The 21,547-nt window shown below is 34.8% G+C and overlaps 1 protein-coding gene across 1 annotated transcript in view; it reads right to left on the bottom strand.

The window, feature by feature from the left end:
* The window catches only part of rassf3 (Ras association domain family member 3), a 90,197-nt gene that overhangs the window by 61,354 nt on the left and 7,296 nt on the right, over positions 1-21,547 (bottom strand). The window contains 1 exon segment of the mRNA XM_059326280.1: positions 12,867-12,976. Coding sequence (XP_059182263.1) covers positions 12,867-12,976 — 110 coding nt within the window.

Genomic DNA, 21,547 nt, shown 5'->3' with positions numbered 1-21,547 from the left:
GAATGAAAGAGGGTTCATATGGTCGTACAAGTCCATCTCTGGTGGTGAAATTTGAAAAAAAATCCTATTAAGATGCAAAACAGCAATATCGCACAAGCTGCTGCAGCTGTTCCACTTGTCCATATTTTGACAGAAACATGTTTCACTATTTCCTAATATAAAGTCAAGAAAGTAAAAATAAATCCATCAAGAAGTATCAGTATTTGCTCCAGAGGCCTTCAGCTACTAAATGTTACTCAGTCAACGAGAAAGAGACTCAAAATGACCATAAAGAAACATAAAATGACTATGGATAGATGAAAATCAGCTGCAAAGTGACACAAAGAGACAACAAAGACACACAGTGACAAAGAAAAGAAGCAAAACAACCATAAACAGACACAAAATGACCACAAATGGACACAAAAGCACAGCAAGGTAGCTTAATAAACTACAATAAGAGGCTGAACATCTATAAAATCGATCAACCAGGTTTTTAATATGTTTCATATGATTGAACAAGTCCATCTCTGGTGGAGAAATATGAAAAAATCCTATTAAGATGCAAAACAGCAAAATGGCATAAGATGCTCCAGCCGTTCCTCTCGTACATATTTTAACATGATAAACATTATATTAAGTGCAGTATGCATGGTTGCATGTGAACACGACTACAGTGCAATAAACAATTTCATGAGCTGTGTGGGCAGCTTAGTAGGAATATTGTTGGAAAAAGAGCAAAATCTGGATTAATTTGTGCATGTAAACATAGTTTACGCCGGCCTTTGTTATTATTGCTTTAACATGTCCTTTCTTTACACAATTTCAACCACAATTAAGTTGTATTTCTGGCATTTTAATGTGGATGGCAAACTTTAAAAATCCATCTGGAGTAGTGATTTCTATTTGAGAATTCTATTATAGTGACATGAAAGATGTTCTGTCTGTCTGTTTATTTGGCTGCTTATCACCTTCACTTTCAAATATTTTCCATGCTTATTAACCCTTTATCGGGCGAAGAACCGTATTTGGTAACTTCAGCGGATATCCAAAAAATATTTCGAGAAAAAAGTTGCAAATTTACTAGAAAAAAGTGGCAGATCTACAAGAAAAAAATTCGCAGATTTAAGAGATTTAAAGCAGCAAATCTGCGTGAAAAAAAGCCATAGAATTACGAGAAAAAAGTGGGGGGAAAAGCAACTTTTTTTCTTGCAGATTCACCACTTTAAATCTCATGAATCTGCGCATTTTTTCTCGTAGATTTGCCACTTTAATCTCGTAAATTTATTTCACAAAACATGACCCCCCTCCCCCGGGTCCTTATGTTGTTGTTTTTTACACATTCTGGCTGTATGTAATATCCTCCAATATTCTCTGGGGTTGAAATTTGGAATTTGCAAGTATTTCAATGGGTGCCGTATTAAGGGTTAAAGGGCTGTTAAAAGACAAAAGATCAATGTATCATTAACCAGTCAAACATGAGCGTAGCCCAGCAGAAAGCATCAGTCATGAGTCCCTGGGAGGCGACGCGGGGCTCAGCTGGCAGCTCTGAGACACGTTAGCTGCCTGTGGGCCGTGTTGGGACATGTTGAGCCAAAAAATGAAGGAAATCAATGGGGCTCGTCTGTTGTTGGGTCTCTAAGCCGTCGGCTGGTGTCCTGTTTCTGCAACAGGCAGCTGATGATGATGGGGGAGCTTTTGTCTGTCAGACCTGCATCTGAACCGACGAGTTAATCCTCCACAATCCACAAAGATTACAGTGTTATTCTGGCTGCTATAATGCATCTCTGCTGCTGCCTCCGACTCTCTTTGTCTGTCTGAGGCTGATTTTTACAATGTAGGGATGAATAAAATTATTTTATAAACTCGTCAAATCTGTCTGTAGCTGGAGGCTGCAGGGTTTCCGACACCATGATGAGCCTTTGAGCCTCGGAAAGAACTTATAAATGCCAGATTTACAAAAAAAATACAACAATGAGAAGCTCTCAGCTCAGACTTTTATGATTTAAATCTGTCTGTGTGACTCTGAGGTCATAAATCTTTGTGGTTTTCTCATGTTTATCCTTGTTGTTCAAGCAGCTACTTATAAAATGTGCTCCTCTTTGCTCTTTGTCTGCGTTTGACATGTGGTATTCTGATTTTCTCACAACTTCAAAACATTTTTCCTCTTGAACACTGTTTTCTCTCTAAATGGTTTTAACGTTTTTGCACACTGTTTGGGACAACCTTACATATTAAATGTTTACTGTTATACTTGTTTGAACCTGTATCATGCTATATTGGGATAACTGAGTGTGCTTGGATATACTATCCACCGGGCTTATTATTCTTCCTTTTATTCCGTGTTTTTTTCGGTCGACTACTCCTCCCAGAGTTTTGGTTGCACATTAAAAAGGTATCAAATTAACCGACTCTGCCATGACAAGTGTGCTACGACTTTTCTAAGGGTTTTCGGCAAACGGTTTTCAAATTATTCTGCAAAAACACGGCAAAAAAATTCCCCAATGAGAGGCTAGAGTGGATGACATCATAGCTAGAGTGGAGAGGGAGAAAAAAAATGAATCAAAAAATAAATTTGGAAATTCAGGGCCGCAGATATCACTCTTCAGAAATAATTTATGCATAGAAACGTAGGAAAGTGTGTCTTCTCACTCACATTGGTCTGCTAAAGCTGTCAGAGTTAAAGTTTGGGCGTAGGACAAACAGATGTGCCACCAACACGCACCAATAGACCTCATAGACCGCCATGGTAAAAAGGCGGGAACATTTCTGGCAGAAAGCAGAGGTACCCGTTTCTTCTTTTCTGATCGCTCTAAAAAAGACAATTTCTTCATTTTTCTTCACAAAACACACATGTAGACGTTCAGGAAGAAGAGAAGTGTTTTACATCACATTGACTTATTGAGAATTTTATTTCACATTTCGAATTTTTTCTTCTATGTAGTAAGTTGATAAATTAACACCAGTCACCTCTTCTGTTCAGGGTCAGATTGACCATTAAGCATTATCTATTTAATATAAAGATGCAAATATGTGAAATGAACCATTTTCATTTTATATATTGCACTAATTAAGCCAAGCAGAAGAAGTTTCATCCCGGAAATAATACTTTAAACTATATATCTTTAGATTTTTAAACTCTGAAATGGGTCAATTTGACCCGCAACATAACAGGAGGGTTAAGATCCCTTTGGACAAAAGCTAAATGAACGTTGTTATCCTGATAGTCACGTATCCAAGAATATAACTCTCGACAAATGACAAAAGCTAAATTATTGTGATTGTGGCTGATTCAGTTACTTTGTGCATCTTGCTGCGAATCTGCCATTCCCTTTTTATATTAACATGTTTTATCTCAACAAGTGAAATCTGTTTCCCAAACTCCTCCTCTGTGTTCAGCAGGTTTGTGTTTGTGTTAATACAATAGAGAGCTGATTAGAGGACTGGAGGAAAAGGAAGAATCAGAGAGATACACAGAGGAGAGGAAGAGAGAGACGATAAGCAGATGGAGATGATGTTTGCTTACAGGAAGAACCAGAACGCAACTAGATGTTAGATAATGACCAGATTCTCTAAACCAGGGGTCTCAAACTCAAATTACCTGGGGGCCGCTGGAGGCAGTATCAAAATGACCAAAAAAAGACAAAAATTACTAAAAAAAAAAGACACAAAATGACCAAAAAAAGACACAAAATTACAAAAAAGAAACAGAATTACCAAAAGAGACACAACTGAAAAAAGAAACATAAAGTAGAAGGGTCCTGCTATAACTCTTCTGTTTTAAATGGCTTTTATATCACCACATTAAAATGAACAAGAAATTGAAGAAAAAGGGTGGTCTAATAATTTTTTCCATGACTGTTGTTTTTTTATTGATTATTTTACATTTGGAATTAATCAAAGTAGCTGTTTCCATCTGTTTCCAGCCTTTATGCTATAAGTGGTATTAATCTTCCAACTTCTAACTTTCAGAGAAATATCAAACGATTTTTTTTTCAACATGCAGTTAAGAATGTAAGAATTAATGGATCAAACATCGACATAAAAAGCTTTAATTCTTCTTCAGAAACAGTATAGTTCTCCACTGGACAGGGTGTATGTATGTGTGTGTATGTGTGTGTGTGTGTGTGTGTGTGTGTTGTGAGGTTGTGTGGAGGTGAACCATCTAGAATAACATTGTTTCGGTGCCTTTTTTGACCCCCAAATGATTTAGTGGGTGCAGTTGCGGGTCTCTGCCTGACTCAGGGCGTTTGTGTTTGTGTGTGGGTGTGTGTGTGTGTGTGTGTGTCTGTGTCTGTGTGTGTACTGAGATCCTAGCCTGTAACAGCTGTTTATTTACGTCTTATATCACATAAACAAATGCACAAATACAGGAAAAATGATTAGAAAGTGAAAGAGGAGTTCCCGTTTAATCACTTGAGTGCTGTTTATCACAGAGACAGTGATTTAACGCTGTGTGTGTGTGTGTGTGTGTGTGTGTGTGTGTGTGTCTGTGTGTGTGTGTGTGTGTGTCTGGGAATTACTGTCTGTAAATCATAACTGTCTGAAGAGAAACTCCCCAGAATGAACTTTCTAAGAACTGAAACACTGTTCTGATCCCAACGAGTGTTTATCAGCTGACAGTCTATAGCAGCATTACCTAATTACACTTTTACATCAAATTAAAACCACTAGAATCACATTTTTTCTTAAGTAAATCATAAAACAATCAATGGCAACACTGAACAGGTGGTTTGTCCTGAAATATCTGCAGTGGTGGACAGTAACTAAGTACATTTACTCGAGTACTTAAGGACAATTTTGATGAAGTTGTACTTTTCTTGAGTATTCACATTTTATGTAACTTGATACTTCTACTCCACTAAATTTAGCTTTAGTTACTTTACAGGTCGAGATTTAACATAAACATGATACATTTAAGGTGATTTGACATTTGTTGAAATTAAACCCCATAACAGTATGTTAATAAGATAAAATTAATCCTTGAGAAAATGAAAATGCTGCTTACTTACAGAAATTTATCAAAAATAATAATAATGTAATAATATATATAATATATACGTAATTTTGTGCATTTTTACACTGCACTTTTAAGATTTGTGGCCCCCGGGCCTCCAGTTGCCCATCCCTGATATAAAACAATCTGAGTGGGTCCATGTTGCATAACGAGTACTTTTACTTTTGATACTTTAAGTACATTTTGATGCTGATACTGTTGTACTTTTACTTCAGTAAGTTTTGAATGCAGGACTTTTACTTGTAGTGGAGTAATTTCACAGTGTGGTATTAGTACTTTTACTGAAGTAAGGGATCTGAATACTTTTTCCACCACTGAATATCTGAAACTAAAGTAAATGTTGGGTAATTCTCTGAGGCACAACTGAAAAAATAAAAATAAAGTAGAAGGGTCCTGCTATAACTCTTCTGCTTTTAAAGGGCTTTTATACCACCACAATTAGTTACTGTAAGGCTTATTTGATGAACAGGGCCCTCAAGATTCATAAATCCATGTTTAGACATTCAGATATGAGGCTAAATATCATATTTATGGTGACAGAAACCCTCATAAGCCCTTACCTAAAACTTCAACCTGTTAAAAATCAGCCTATAAACACCTCTATCAGTCCAACCCTCCTGTAATGACAGGTGACACAACAGAGGGAAGTCATAAACACAAATTACAAAGTGAAACCACTAACTAAGACGTCAGATAGCAGCCACAGTGTGAGAAGTCAAATATATTAAAGAGTGACATGAAACTAGAGAGAGAAATAAAGAGAACAAGAGAAAAGGAAAGAATGAAAGGAATAAAACAGAAGACAAAGAAGAGAAAAATGTTCCCACACTGAATATGTTTTCTCAAGTTTTACAACAGTTTTCCTTCCAGCTGGGTTTACGTGTGTGTGTGTGTGTGTGTGTGTGTGTGTGTGTGTGTGTGTGTGTGTGTTACCCCACCCTTACTGAAGCCAAAAGCTGTTAATGAGTGACCATAAAACCTCAGAGGGTAAACACATTAACATTCCTTCTTTATTTAAATTTACTTTTCTAACTTTTAAAATGTTTCAGTATTTGCTCTCCTTCCTTCTGAGTTTCAGTAGCTTATAAAAAAAAACTTTTTAAAAGAGATATTTGCACATATTGTTGGTCACTGCTAATAAAAAGTTTATTTTTTAAAGCATATCAGAAGATTCAAGATTCAAGATTTCCTTTACTTTTTTACCCTTTTATTTTCTTTTTTTTATCTCTAACTCTGTTTTTGGATTGAGGTTTTATTACTATTTTATTGTTTCACTGTTTTTTGTATTTTATTGTTTTTATTTATAACTATATTTGTGAATGACTTTTATTTTATTTTAATAACTGTACAGCACTTTGGTCAACTGAGGCTGATTTTAAATGTGCTCTAAAATAAACTTTGACTTGACTTGACTTTATTGTCATTGTATTAAAAAATATACAACAAAATGTATGTGTGCTCTCATATATAAGGTGCCTAGAAAAGCCATTCAGACATTACACACATAATAAATAGTTTAAAGGTAAAAGATAAAGTGGCGATGGATGCAAGTGATGTGTTATTGTCCATTTAGGGTACGTACTGCTGTGGGAAAGAAACTGAAAGGACATAAAGAGTATATCTTGTAAAATAAATTATATGTAAAAATAAGAATGGTTTCCTGAAGAAAACCAGCAAAATACTGAAGGATTGCTTTAAAATACTGTAAATACTGTAAAAGGGTCACAAAATGATTAAAGGGATGCAAATAACATTCATTGTGTTCTGGCTTTTCTCATACTTTAAAAAAAAAAAATTCAAATCTATCTATAAAAGCAAGAAACGTCTCTCTCTCTCTCTCTCTCTCTCTCTCTCTCTCTCTCTCTCTGTGTGTGTGTGTGTTCTTGTACTTCCTACATAGTGAGGACCAGAACAAGTTTCTAACCAACAGAGTGAGGACATTTTTGCAAAGTGAGGACATTTCGGCCGGTCCTCACTTCTTTAAAGGCTTTTTTGAGATTTCAGACTTTGTTTTAAGGGTTAAAGGTTACATGATGATGATAATTAACTGAAACTGTATTGGCTGCTATTTTGTCCAGGTTTCTCTTGAAAAAGAGATTATGAATCTCAATGGGACTTCCTGGTTAAATAAAGGTTAAATAAATAATAAAAAAAAAGAAAGCTGAGGAGGAGTTGATAATAAGAGCTTCGCTCTCTCTCCTGCTGTTTGTTGGCTGTTTTCCTGAAAAGCGGACGAGGTCATTAATGTGACATCAGTGATGTGACCCGCTGGTGTTAATGAGTCTCCATCAGAGAGAAAACTCTGGACATTCCTCTCCATCCGGACTCCGTATTGACTCTCCCTCCCTCTGTCCTCTCTGTTTTCTCTCCTCCGCCTGTGTTTGTCTTTCCCAGCAGACAGGAAGTGGAGCCCATGACCAGTTATTCTCCTTCAATCATTCACCGCCGCTCCCTTCAGACGAGCCAATCAGAGAGCAGGAGAGGATGAACTCATACTGAAACTGGACAGGCGCTCATGTTGACGCTATATAGATATTAAATGTCCTGTTATGAACAGGCAGTAATGTGGAAAAACAGCAACTGTATCGTCATCTACTTTAGGTCAAAATTCAGAAAAAGTTGTATTTATTTGTTCATTTATGTATTAATTTATTTATTACTCATTAGAATAATAAATGTGGAGCAAATTCATTCATTTATTTATTTATTTATTTATTTATTTATTTATTTATCAGAATAATAAGTATGGAGCAAATTTATTTATTTATTTATTGTTTTTCAGAATAAAAAAGGTGGAGTAAATGTGTCAATTAATTAATTAATTATTCATCAGAATAATAAAGTTGGATCAAATTCATTCATTCATTTAATATTTTTCAGAATAATAAAGGTGAATGAAATGTATTTATTTATTTTTATTAAGTGATTGATCAGGTAATTAAACTTCAGTTTTCATAAAACTTTTTCAAAACATTCTTTTTTACATTTATTTCTTTATTATTTTATTTATCTATCCATTTATTTTATTATTTATGCATTTAATATATTATAATATATATTAGGTTTAATTATAGTATTTTATATTTAATTTATTTTTATAATGGCAGCTTAAGTTCTCCATGCGCCTTAACAAGAAAATCTATTTTTTTTTACTTGAAAAAATTGTATCTTTAATTCTTGAAAAAAAAAAAAATAAGCGTGTCACTCCATCCTATTTAATGACATCAACTTTGTTTTATTTAATTAATAATAAATAAATTGACTTGACTTGACTTTGGCTGAATCCTTGATTATAGATTATTCTAGTAAATTAAGTACGACTCTCTCTGATTCCAGAGTATTTGGGTCAGATGAACACGATGATATGAGTCAGAGCTCTAACATTTGTTTCAGCGTGTTTTCAAATTCCATTGAGCTTCGATAAAACGCTGAACCCCAAGACTGCACACACACCCACAATGCATCACTGACCAAGAATGGCTGGTGTGTGTGTGGGTGTGTGTGTCTGCGTGTGTGTGTGTGTGTGTGTGTGTGTGTGTGTGTGTGTGTGTGTGTGTGTGGGTGGGTGTGTGTGGGTGTAATTCCTAGAAGACAGCTGTGTGTGCAGCAGGTCTGGTTCATGTTAGATTGTGAGTACAAACCACACCAGACTGCATTATAATATTACACAATTGTATCTGTGTCATGCTTCAGTGACTTTAACAGTGTGTGTGTGCAGCCATCCAGAGTTATTTTAAAAGAGCACAATCACACACATGAACACAGATAAAACTAAAAACATATATTACTTGTCACCTTATGGTTTAATGGTGGCCGCAAAATCACATTTTAATGAATAAATGTATGCGTATGAATGCAATCTGAGTCAACAAATACATGAAAAACGTTTTATGAGGAGAGAAAAGGGAGGGATTGTGACATGAAAACACTTAAAATTTAAATTTAGCATGTGTTATCGTATATTATCTCATCGCAAAATAAAATATAACAACTGCGGTGCAGTAGAAGACGACTTTTACTCCACAATATTTACACCTTATCTTCCAGTAACACAGTTTTAATCAAGCCAGTGAAACCAAATGTGGAAGTGTTTTAAACCTGCATTCTATCCAGCGGCCAGCAGGGGGCGACATGTGCCATCATTCCAATGTAAAATAGATATAAAGTGGCAGAAAGCAGAACAGTTCTAGGGGTTCAAATGTTTAAAGGAAGGATACAACTTTGCCCTGTTAAAATATTTTCAATTGGTATAAATTAAGGTTACAGAAAAAAATGTCACGCTCTGATTTGCTTCCTAATTGGACAGTATTTTCCCACTTTTTAGGTATTTCTTCACTGTAAGTTTAGGGTTAGATTAGTTCCACCAAAACAGCAGCCTCATTCAAGTACCTGCATTCTGTCTAATGGCCAGCAGGGGGCGACTGCACCAGTGACAGAAAGAAGTCAGTTTATATGTAAGTCAATAGGGAAAAGGAGCCGACTTCTCACGTGATTTATGACCTCAGTAAACATTCTCATAATGAGTTTATGGCCTCAGTTGTTAGTTTCAAGTCTTCTTCAATACAGCATGATGTTTATTTTGTAAACGATGGTCCCATTCAGAGTAAAATACACGATAAAGCAGGGATACATTAGGGCGGGACTACCATATGATTGACAGGTCGCTGCAAGAGTGCACTGCAAGTTTTCATCTTTTATCCTTTCACGGTGTGTTTGCACTTAATTAAGGTTAACAGAAACATTTTGGTCTAATATAAATGTTCAATGTTCAGTTGGACTAAAAGACACTGAAGAAGAATAAAAAACAATATGGTGATGGCAGAAATGCCAAACAAGGCTTCAAAGCAGCATAACACAGAAATATTGGTGCCTTCACAGTGAATAGCTCCACTATTATGACACAGTCACTGGTTTTAATATTTCCAGTGTAGCTCTAACTGGGTTTGGCTCCACCGTTTGTCAACACTGGTGTGGTTTCCCCCCCAGTATGCGGAGGATTAGCTCAGCACATTTCAACACACAGAGACCCTGATAGTGCTGAGTCGTGCTGAGTGCAGTGCTGTGGGCTTTTAGGTTGCGTCAGTTATTTCATAAAAACACATTTTTTAGTGCAGCTGGATGGAGTCAGAGTGTGTGTGTGCAGATGTGTATCAGTCTCTGTTTACATACTGTACACAGAGGCAGAAATACTGTAAAAAAGTTGAAGAAAGAAGCTGAGAGGGGAAAAAAAGAAGAAAAAGTAGATATTTTACCAACACAACCAGCAGTAATTCTCATGAGAATAATTATTTTTGGCTGCTTCAAGAGCTGCAAATACTTAGAAAATATCAGAAAGTCTGGAGAGAAAAAACAACGTTGTTTATAGTCATTTTTTAAATAAAATAAATGCATGAAATTGCAGTTTTGTGGTCAGACTTGCACATTTTGGCTCTTTAAACAGAATTACTCAACACTTTTTCTATTAGCATTAAATCTTGTGTAACGCTTAAATGCAGCCAAAATGCCTTTTTCTCATTAGAATTACTTCATTTATTGTTTTCTTATTGAGTTTTCTTGCTTATTTCCATATAATCTCTGCAACTGAGAACAGGCTTTTGTAGTGTTTCTTCCCTCTGTGTCTCTCCTCATTTAAAAATTTGCTGAAACATTGAAAACTACAGCATGAAGCTCTCAGTGTGTTTCTGTCTGTCTGTGGTTTGTGGTGGAGAAACCGTCTAGAAACAGAGATAATAACATGATCCGCAGCCATGAGACAGTCATACGCTCTCATGTGTTTCAGAGAAAGCGCTGGATTATCCAAGTAGTGTGTGTGTGTGTGTGTGTGTGTGTGTTAAGGTCAAACTTATATATACTTTAATTTAATTTAATTTAATGTAATCAGGAAGTCACATTGAGAGCAAGATCTCATTTATGAGTGGGAGTGAGTACAAAGGGAAAAAAAATATGGTAATTACATCAAAATATAATTTAAATAATAAATAAATAAAAATGTAATAATAATGATAATAAAAATAAAAATAAAAATAAAAATAAAAATAAAAATAAAAATAAAAATAAAAATAAAAATAAATAAAATAATATTAATAAATTGCTGGATTTAATACATAAAGACAACATAAATTAATGCTTTCTGGAATATTTTAATACTACGTTGTTTTTTTGGGGTTTTGTTTTAGTCTTTAGTTGCTGTAACACATCATCACAAAGTTATTCATGTAAAAAACATGAAAATCATTAGACATTTTTATAAATTAAAGCACATAACAGTAGAATAAGCAGTCAAAAATGCATCAATAATTATAATCTAATAATACATTTAGAATATATAAAACAATCTGCATAACTAGTACATTACTTTTGATACTTTCAGTACATTTTCTGATTCTTTTGTACTTTTACTTCAGTAAGTTTTGAATGCAGGACTTTTACTTTTAGTGGATTTAGTACTTTTACTGAAGTAAAGGATCTGAATACTTCTTTCACCACTAATTATTTTGATAATTGATCAACTGTTTGAGTCATTTTTATATGCAGAAATGTCAGAAAAGGCTGTTTTTAGCCGCTCATATATGAAGATTTGCAGATTTTTGTCTCTTTTATATCAAATTAAACTGAATATTTTACTTTTACTAAGGTAAATGATCTGAATACTTCTTCCACCACTGCCAAGGAGAATTCACCAGCAGGCAAATGCTTGACAACAGCGCCCTCTTGTGGTGATGCACTGAACTACATCAATGTATTCAAAGTTTCCCCAAACATAAAGTGGTGAAAATGTCATTTTAACTGATCCTAAACCAGGTATAACCATGGATATTATATGTCTGATAATAAATCATGGCAATTAACAATAATTTCTGAGTAGACCCCCCCCCCCCTTTTTCCCTCCCATTTTTATTTATTTATCCTATTTTCGAATAATTTGTAATAATTATAATATTATTATAATATAATAATAATAATATTCTTTTTTTCTTTCTTTTTTTCATGTATTTCATCCTTTTGGTTGTTCTTTTTTTTTCTTCTTTTTTTTACTTTGTCCAATTGCAATTTTTTGTCAGTGGCTGTATATGTATGTCGATGTTCGTATGTTTGGACAGGACGTTGTGTTGTGTCATGGGTGGATGTTGTACAAAAAAATTCAATACATTTTCTTCTTATGATTGTCTTATGCATATTTTGTCATCAATAAAAACACCACTGAATGAAAGATAATGTCTGATAATACACAGAATATGAACCCCACATTAAGACTTTATTTTGCAATAATATTCTCTATTATAGTGTCACGGCCTATGATAGTGATGATATTTTGTGGCCCCCACCTTGAAATGAAAGTTTAATGTGAGTTTTATATGAATGGCACTTTACCGTGTTGTGTGTGGAAGGTCCCTTTTATTACTTTTTGTTTTTGTAATTTTGTGTATTTTTTTTGGTAATTTTGTGTCTTTTTGGTAATTTTGTGTCTTTTTTGGTAATTTTGTGTATTTCTTTTGGGGGTCATTTTGTGTCTTTTTTTAAAAAATAATTTTGTCTTTTTTAATAATTGTGTATCTTTTTTGGTAATTTTGTGTCTTTTTTGTAATTTTGCGTCCTTTTTTTGTAATTCTGTGTCTTTTTGGTCATTTTGTGTCTTTTTTTAATAATTTTTGTCTTTTTTTGGTAATTTTGTGTCTTTTTTTTTTGTAATTTTGTGTCTTTTTTTGGTCATTTTGATACTGCCTCCAGCGACCCCCAGGTAATTTGAGTTTGAGACCCCTGCTGTATGGAGTTATATATATTTATACAGCAATAGAGGAAGGACAGAAACAGGAAATAAAGAGGACACACACACACACACACACACACAGAAAGTGCAGTGTGTACTCACATGTGGCGGTGTGTTGTTGTTGAGCTGGTCCGGACTGACAGGTGAGCCTGCAGGGTGACAGTCCAGAGACACTCGGTCCCGACACGCAGCGTGACACGTGTACTTACAGCCTGCAGACAGACAGACAGAGAGACAGAAATGATGATGATGATGATGATGATGATGATGATGATGATGATGATGATGATGATGATGATGACGTGGTCAACAGATTTATTCCCTGGCTATAAAGCTGCAGAACGTGCAGGTGTGCATGGAAACTCTGTAACGTATATGCAAATAACCTTCTGATATGGACAGTGTGTCAGCTGAGGTTTCTGTCCGCAAATGAAAACCAACATCATGCAAATGATCTCATCAGGAAGAAAATGTTTCAAAACAAGGTCATGCAGGATTTGACCGACATAAAATATATTTAGTAAAAGAACAAAAACAAATAACTCAAATTTAGCACTTAGGCAACACTTGAATTTATGCATGACATAAGCAGGAATTATTAAAAAAAAAATTTAATTAGCTTATTATTATTATTATTATTATTATTATTATTATCATCATCATATATTTTTTATATTTTTATATTTATTTTGACTATTTGTCAGCAGTGTGGGTAATGTTGTCCTGTGTGTTAAAAGTAAATAAAGAAAAATAAAATAAATAAAATAAAATGGTCAGAGAAATTTAGGAGATAAATACATGATGAGAAACTCAATGTTTTCACCACAAAAAATAACACTTCTTACAGAAAATATGCAGGACTTTACTACTTCTACACTGTAGTACTTTTCCCACCACATACAATAAACAATTTGAAGGTTCGTGAGATTGTGAAATTTTTCACAATTTCATCAACATTGGCATCTAACTGGTCACTATATCTCATTATCATTGACTGTTTTTATCATCTTGACTATATTTTGTGTACATTCTGTCTTTATTCTCATTTGCTTTTAGTTGATTTTAACTTGTATTAGTGTTATAATGTTGCTTTAAGAGCTGTTAAACTGATTTCTACTGTCCAAAGCACAATAACAACGAAGCTGTTCTATTCTATTAACTAAAAGTTAAAAAAAAAACATAATTACGGGTATTTGCAAGAGGAAAAGTATGTTTTTCAAATTATTTTCAGCCCTTATCATGTAAAAAAATCACAAAAAACTGACTTATAGTTTCTATATTTCAACTTCTATTGGAGTATCAGACCCGCAAACACACACATACCAACACACACTCACACACACACACACACACACTGGCCAGAGTCCAGCAGCAGCATTAACACTGACACAGCGATCAGACAGAGTGTGTTTCCTACCTGGCGATCTCTTTTTCACGTGCTGTCCGACTTTATCCGACAGTTTGCACATGGCTGCTCCCATCTCCCATCTTCATCTTACCCCACACACACTCACACACCCCCACACACACATATACACACACGTACAGAGCAGCAGATCACACACACTCTCCCCCTGCCGAGTCTCTCAGTGTCTCTCAGCAGAGTTCTGCTCCACATTCAGCCGCTCTCAGACTTCAGATGCTGATTTGCGTGGCGGCCACTCTCTCTGTTTCCCCCTCTGTGTGTGTGTGTGTGTTGTTGTGCTGAGTGGGTGATTTAACAGTCAAATGGAGGCCACAGTGTGATGGACACACAGACAGCAGGGAGAGGAGGGGTGCTGCTGCTGCTGCTGCTGCAGGACTGCTGACTCAGCGCTCCTCAGTCACTCTGCTCTGTTTCTCTTTGCTCTCTCTCTTACGTAGCTTGTTATGACTGCTGTGTCTCCCCAGTTTCCTGCTGAAACTCTCCCTCCGCTCATCCGTTCACCCTCTCATCCTTTGCACAATGAACTTGATCCCCAGAGAAAGACAGGGAGAGCCTTCTACATCCCTCCATCCCTCCATCCCTCCATGCACGCTGCAGGGTTTTTACTTTTGGATGATTCATCAGTGAAACATCTCAACAAGCATCACAAGGATCGTCTGGCTTGTCATGTAGCACCAACACTTTTTTTGGTTTAACTCTATGGAGTCTTGGGCTATTTTGTTAGGTTTTGACTCTTTTTCATTCTGCCTATATATCACAAAAAAAAATGTTTACCATGCCATGTTGATATAATTTTTTCAACACAACCTCACCTATACGACCTGATCATTATTTTTTCATTTTGACTTACTGGATCAATATTTTGAATACAAAAAACACACAAAAACACACACATTTTCTTAAAAACAAACCACACACACACAAAACAAACATGCACACAAACACATGCATAAAAAACACAAAACCCCCACAAATGCATACAAAAACACACAAAAATCACCAAAAACCATTAAACACAAAATATTGCATTAAAAATGCCGAATGCACACTGCAAAATTTGAAAAACCTCAGCAAAAACTTCTTGACGTGCTAAATGGGACATGGAAACTTCTAGAAAAGCCAAAACTTTAGAGAGAAGCTCACAGCAGAGCTCCATGCTGCTTTGTTTTTACGTCGTGAAGAAGTCGTGCTCTGGCACTTTCGTGGACTCCAGAGGGTTAAATTAGTCATTTTTTACACATATGCACTTAGTCATGAGCCTAAACTTTTCAAAGAATGGACACGTGGCTCCTGCAACATCAGCAACAAAGCTAATTTTGAAGCGAAATTTTGAAATGTTGCATTAAAGAAAATGCTAATTAGGGATTCCAGCTGGTTCAGAGCATATAAACCAAGCTGCAGTAACGTACTTTGGTCAGAAGGTGGCAGTGTAATGTGCTGCTGTAGGCTAATCTGTCAGTAAACAGGAGAAGAAGAAGAAGAGAAAAAAACAACAAAAAAGAGGTTGCTAATCAGACAACTTTGGCAAAAAATGAGAGAAAATGGAGAGAAATCTTCAGGAATTGGATTAAATTGGGCAACTTGTAATTGTTCCTTCATGTCAGAGGAAACAGCTGATTAGTCATGGCAGTTAAAAGTTCACAACATCAGAACGGAAAAAGCGTTTCCATCTCCCGTTTAGCTCATTAACGATTTTTTGAAAAAGGCAAAAACCACCTCAAGCGTTAAACTTTTATGCACATTTATGAAAGTTTTATTGAAGATTTTCTCTTCAAAATGCACACAGAAACACAACTGGTGAAGCCAAATTATTCCAAATCAAGGCAATATTTTTTACACTAACCTTAGAGAACTTACAGGTGCATCTCAATGAATTATAACATCATAGAAAGTTTGTTTATGTCAGTAATTAAATTCAAAAAGTGGAAATAACACATTATATAGATCTGTTACACACAGAATGAAACATTTCATGTCTTAATTTATTTAATTTCTTCTAATTATAATGATTATGGCTTACATTTAATGAAGACCTAAAATTCAGTGTCTCAAAAAATCTAATATTACAAAAGACCAATTTTTAAAACTATGTTTAAAATTGAAATGTTGCCTCTGAAAAGTATGTCCATCTATATGACTCAATACTTGGTTGGGGCTGTTTGACTTGAACTACTGGAAATGGACTTTTCCATCATATTCTAATGTATTGAGATGCACCTGTAGTTTTGTTGCGTAAACTGAACCAAACTAAAGGTGAGTGCTATTGAATGGGCTGGAGGAGGGTGGAGCAGAGTCCTAATTGCTTCTATTTATGGGAATTATCATTCTTTTTGCAGAAATGTGAGCAGGTTTTTCTCCTCTTTCTCTTGTTATCTGATCATTGCATCATGTTTCTCTATCTGGAAGCCGAAGTATCCTGCAATTAAAATGACTGTTGTGTTTCTTCTCCTTTCTGCTGCTTCACTTCTCTGTCTGTCTCTCTGCTGTCTCAGGGATAAAAGCTTTTCACAGACGCCAACAATCGATCAGACTCAATCAGTCAGACTCTTAAACCCTTTAACCTTTTATGTTTTTACTGTAGAAGAAGACTTATTGTTCAGTCTTCATACATATAATGTCTGGTCTATAAAATACATATAAAAACTGATTTTGTGGAGGAGTAGGGGGTTATTTCATGTATCTTAATAATCACAAATTAATACCTTTTTGTTTACTATTTGTTTTTGTTTTTACTAATTGTTGCTTTTATTTATATTTATATTTTTTCCATCAGTGTAGGACTAACTTTAACCATTTTAAAACGAATATAGTTGCATTTATGTGGTAATCAGTTAAGTTTATTCATTTGTATTTATTAAAAAAAAAAAAAGTGTTTTGACCACCCTTGCATATTTTATAATATTATAATAATGTCTTATTATAATAATATTCCTCTTAAAATACATAAATCTGAAATAAAAAAGCTTGATTAGGTATTTTTAATACAAATTAATCAAATTAATACATTTTTGTGTATTATTTGTTTTTGTTTTACTAAATTATTTATATTTATATTTTTTTCCATCAGTGTGGGACTAACTTTAAAAAAAAAAAAACGAAAATAGTTGCATTTATGTGGTAATCAGATAAGTTTATTCATTTCTATTTATTAAAAAAAATGGAAAAAAAGTGTTTTGACAACCCTTGCGTATTTTATAATATTATAATAATGTCTCATTATAATAATATTTAATATACATAATCTGAAATAAAAAGCCTGATTAGCTATTTTTAATCAAGATTAATAACACATTAAACACTCTTATAGATTAATTATTAATAGACTGAGTGATATGAAATGTTTAATAAATTAGTTGCCAAAAATAACAAATAGTGCATAAATAATCCCATAAATCTCTTTATTTAAAATATTTCTAGTCTCTTTATGTTAAGATTCAGGGGGAACAAAAAAACAAACAAAAAAAATAGACAAAATGAAATCATGAAAACCAGTTTGATATAATATTATCTGTTTTTGGCAATATTTTGTGCTTTGAATATCTGATTTGTCGTGTTAAAAGCTGATGTATGTGTTGATGTTTGTACAGTAGTGAGTATGACGCTCTGGTAAATGTAAAAAATGTCCTGATGCAGCCAAAGCAACAGTTGAATCTGTTCCAGCAGCCTGTAAATCAGCACACAGAGGGCTCTTATTGTGAAACTCAGCAGGATTTCAGATCAGGGGTCAAAGGTCAGACGGCACAAACTGTTCAGACTCGACAGTTTTTGTCTCCTGTGTGCGAAACTTTTTTAGCACGCGGTCTCTAATCAGGTCTGTGTGTGCAGAGAGAGAACACAATGAGCTGCAGCTCCTCTGACACTCACCTGCTGAAACACACACACACACACACACACACACACACAGGTCAGAGGTCACAGGACCCCTACAGGTAGTGGAGATTTACAGCCTTGCTCACAGAGAAATATAGCAGACAGGAAGTTTTTAAAATCATACACATGTATAGGGCTGGGCGATATATCAACATAAAAAATATATCGCTATATTTTTAACCCTTAATAGGGCACTCATTGAAATACTTGCAAATTCCAAATTTCAACCCTAGAGAATATTGGAGGATATTAAATACTGCCAGAATGTGTAAAAAAAACATATGAAAATAATATTTTGAGAAAAAAGTTTATGAGATTAAAGTGGCAAATCTACGAGAAAAAAATGTGCAGATTTATGAGATTTAAAGTGAATCTGGGAGAAAAAAGTTGCTTTTCCCCCACTTTTTTCTCTTAAATCTGCAACTTTTTTTCTTGTAGATTTGCCACTTTAATCTAGTAAATTTGCAACTTTTTTCTCGAAATATTACCTGAAGTTACCAAATATAGTTATTTGCCTGATAAAGGGTTACATGTGATATGGAATTAGACCATATTGCATATATCGATATAGTTCTTAAAGAATCCTTTCTTTATATATAAATGCTGCCCTTACTAGTGTTTTTTTTTAGTTATTTTGTAATGTTCGTTATTCTTTTCTCATATAAATATATTTATTTCAGAAAAAGATTGGCCTATTTTATTTCATAGGCTATTTTTATTTAAGATATTTTTTTATTTAAATGTGCTCTTTATGTAGCTTTGATTTTAAAAAGGTTCTCCTGTTATTATACAGTATTTATGTTCCCTTAAATAAACGGTTTCAATAAAACTACTTGTGACATGTCATATTTGACTTTGACTGAACATTTGTTCTCACTTTGCGATAAAAATATCAGAATATATATCGTACATCGATATTCAGCCTAAATATATCGGGATATGACTTTTGGTCCATATCGCCCAGCCCTACACATGTACCGCAAAAAAATTGTCTTCTGATTTACAGATTTTCTTTCAAGTGAGTCTAACTGACGGTCTCACCACAAACTCCTCAGATACCGACGAGAGAGCGGAGGACCCAAACTTTGATCCAGGAAACCATTTTCATGTCCCGTGTGAAACCAAGATTTACGATGTTATTTGGAGTCAACCTGCCAAATTGTGTCCGGTAATTTTGTGTTTGTTGTTTTAGGCCCAAACCCTGTTATTTAACCCATTAAAGCCGGGAAAGCGGATACGTCGTTTTGCAGTATATGACGTTTTTTCCACCTATTTTCAGTCTCTTGGCCAATGAAATGCATCAGAATACATGCGGGAGTGTCACAATCCAACATCGGACTTTTCCAGAACTTTGAAATCATCACCAAAAAAAGACACAAAATGACCAAAAAGGACACAGAATTACCAAAAAAAGACACAGAATTACCAAAAAAAGGGTAATTCTGGGCTTCTTCCAAATAAAATTACTAAAAAAAACTTCAGGTTTAAGGGGCTTATTTTAAAATCGCCCAAAAGTTTTACAGGCATTTTTTCCCAGCCGTTTTAGGCCTAAATGGGTTAACCCTTTCCTTAGGGGTGCACCGATTGCAACCTGCTGATTCCAATTTTGGCCGATACTGATTTTTTTATAACTCACAGCATACACCTTCAATGTTTGAATCTTATTTTATTGAAAAACAATAACACAGCAGTATTTTTCTTTAACAAATAAAGGAAATCACAATGTCTGAGGTAGTTAATAAAATATTGAACTTAAAATAAATAGCAACAATTTACAGGACAAACTAACATTTGATTGTGGCTCCTCCACGACTTATTTCGGCCTTACATGAATTACAAATGGTTTCCTTTGAATCCTTCTTTAACACTGTAAAAGTTCCACATTGACAACATGATTGGTTGGTCCGTCATGCAGAAGTACGCGTACGTGCAGACGCACTTTCAGACCTTTGCTGAGATAGATAAGATCTGTTTGACGTAAAAGAATCGGCCTACCACCCCTACCTCTCTACCTTTCTAAATTGAATTCATTGTTAAGATTATAATAGGAAATAATAATAATAAAGAATGGAATTGAACAGATTTGAGTCTGAATCAGTCTGATATCTGATCTGTTATTTGTGCATCCCAAACAGAGACCAAATGCTTTTACAGTAGTTAGACAATGACAGGTGTGTGTGTGTGTGTGTGTGTGTGTGAGGACAGGTGTTTGCAGCCATCTGTTCTTCTCTGTTTCTTTATAAAGTTCTTTCTTTCCTTTTTCTTTTTTATCGAACATGTTTAAACATGTTCAGGTGTTTTATCATGTCATTGAACTTGAGCCGGTCAGAATATAAAGACATATCATGTTACACACACACACACACACACACACACACACACACACACACACACACACAATGAATCTCTGTTCTATTCTATTAACTAAAAGTTTTAACAAAACATAATAAAGGGTGTTTGCAAGAGGAAAAAATATGATTTTTAAATTCGTTTCAGCCCTTATCATGTAAAAAATCACAAATAACTGACTTATAGTTTCTATATTTTAACTTCTATTGGAGTATTAGAACTGCAAACACACACACACACACACACACACACACACACACAATGCAACAACAGAGAACCTGAATACAACTGCAGGTTTTCTTTCCATTTGTAACTTATAATATCATAGAAAAGTTTATTTATGTCAGTAATTCAATTCAAAAAGTGGAAATAACACATTATATTGATCCATTACACACAGAATGAAACATTCCATGTCTTAATTTATTTATTTTCTTCTAATTATACTGATTATAGCTTACATTTACATCACAAAAGACCAATTTTAAAAAGTATGTTTATTTTGGTTGGTTCTATTTGACTTGAACTACTGAAATGGACTTTTCCATCATATTCTAATGTATTGAGATGCATCTGTATTTCCTGAAATCTAATAATGTAACAGATCTGTTTAAAACTTGTTTCTATCAGGATGTTTCATAGTTTGGTTCCTACGTGTGATATTTAGCGTTTCCTGCAGCCACAGAACACTTTCAGTGTCACGCTCAGTTTACAGTAAACAAACTCTTGGTTTCCACTCACTAAAAAAATCAGGAAACAAGAATTGCAAATAAGCAGCTGATTAAAGAGAAGATCAGGCAAAAAATCTTCCCTCCTGACCTTTCAAAATAAAGCTCTGAGGACTCACCGGAGCTCCTCCACAGCAGACGGACCTCCAGCCGGCCGGAGCGCCGCATCACTTTTGGAAAGCGATAGAAGAATCCAGACACTCTCCTCAAAGTTCTGCCAAAGTTCTTGGCAAAGCCCATCGCTCACACACACACACACACACACACACACATACACACGGATAGAGGATCCAGGTGTTTGATTTAAATCCAGAGATAGTTTGATGTGGATCTGGTCTCATCCTGCAGCGTCCCCCTGATGTCTCTGTGTCTCTGAATCTCTCTCTCTCTCTCTGACCCCCATCTGCTGC

Source organism: Centropristis striata, chromosome 22 (assembly GCF_030273125.1).
Source record: "Centropristis striata isolate RG_2023a ecotype Rhode Island chromosome 22, C.striata_1.0, whole genome shotgun sequence".
NCBI lineage: Eukaryota > Metazoa > Chordata > Actinopteri > Perciformes > Serranidae > Centropristis > Centropristis striata.
The sequence above is the reverse complement of the archived record's forward strand: the minus strand, read 5'-3'. Positions and strand labels throughout refer to the sequence as shown.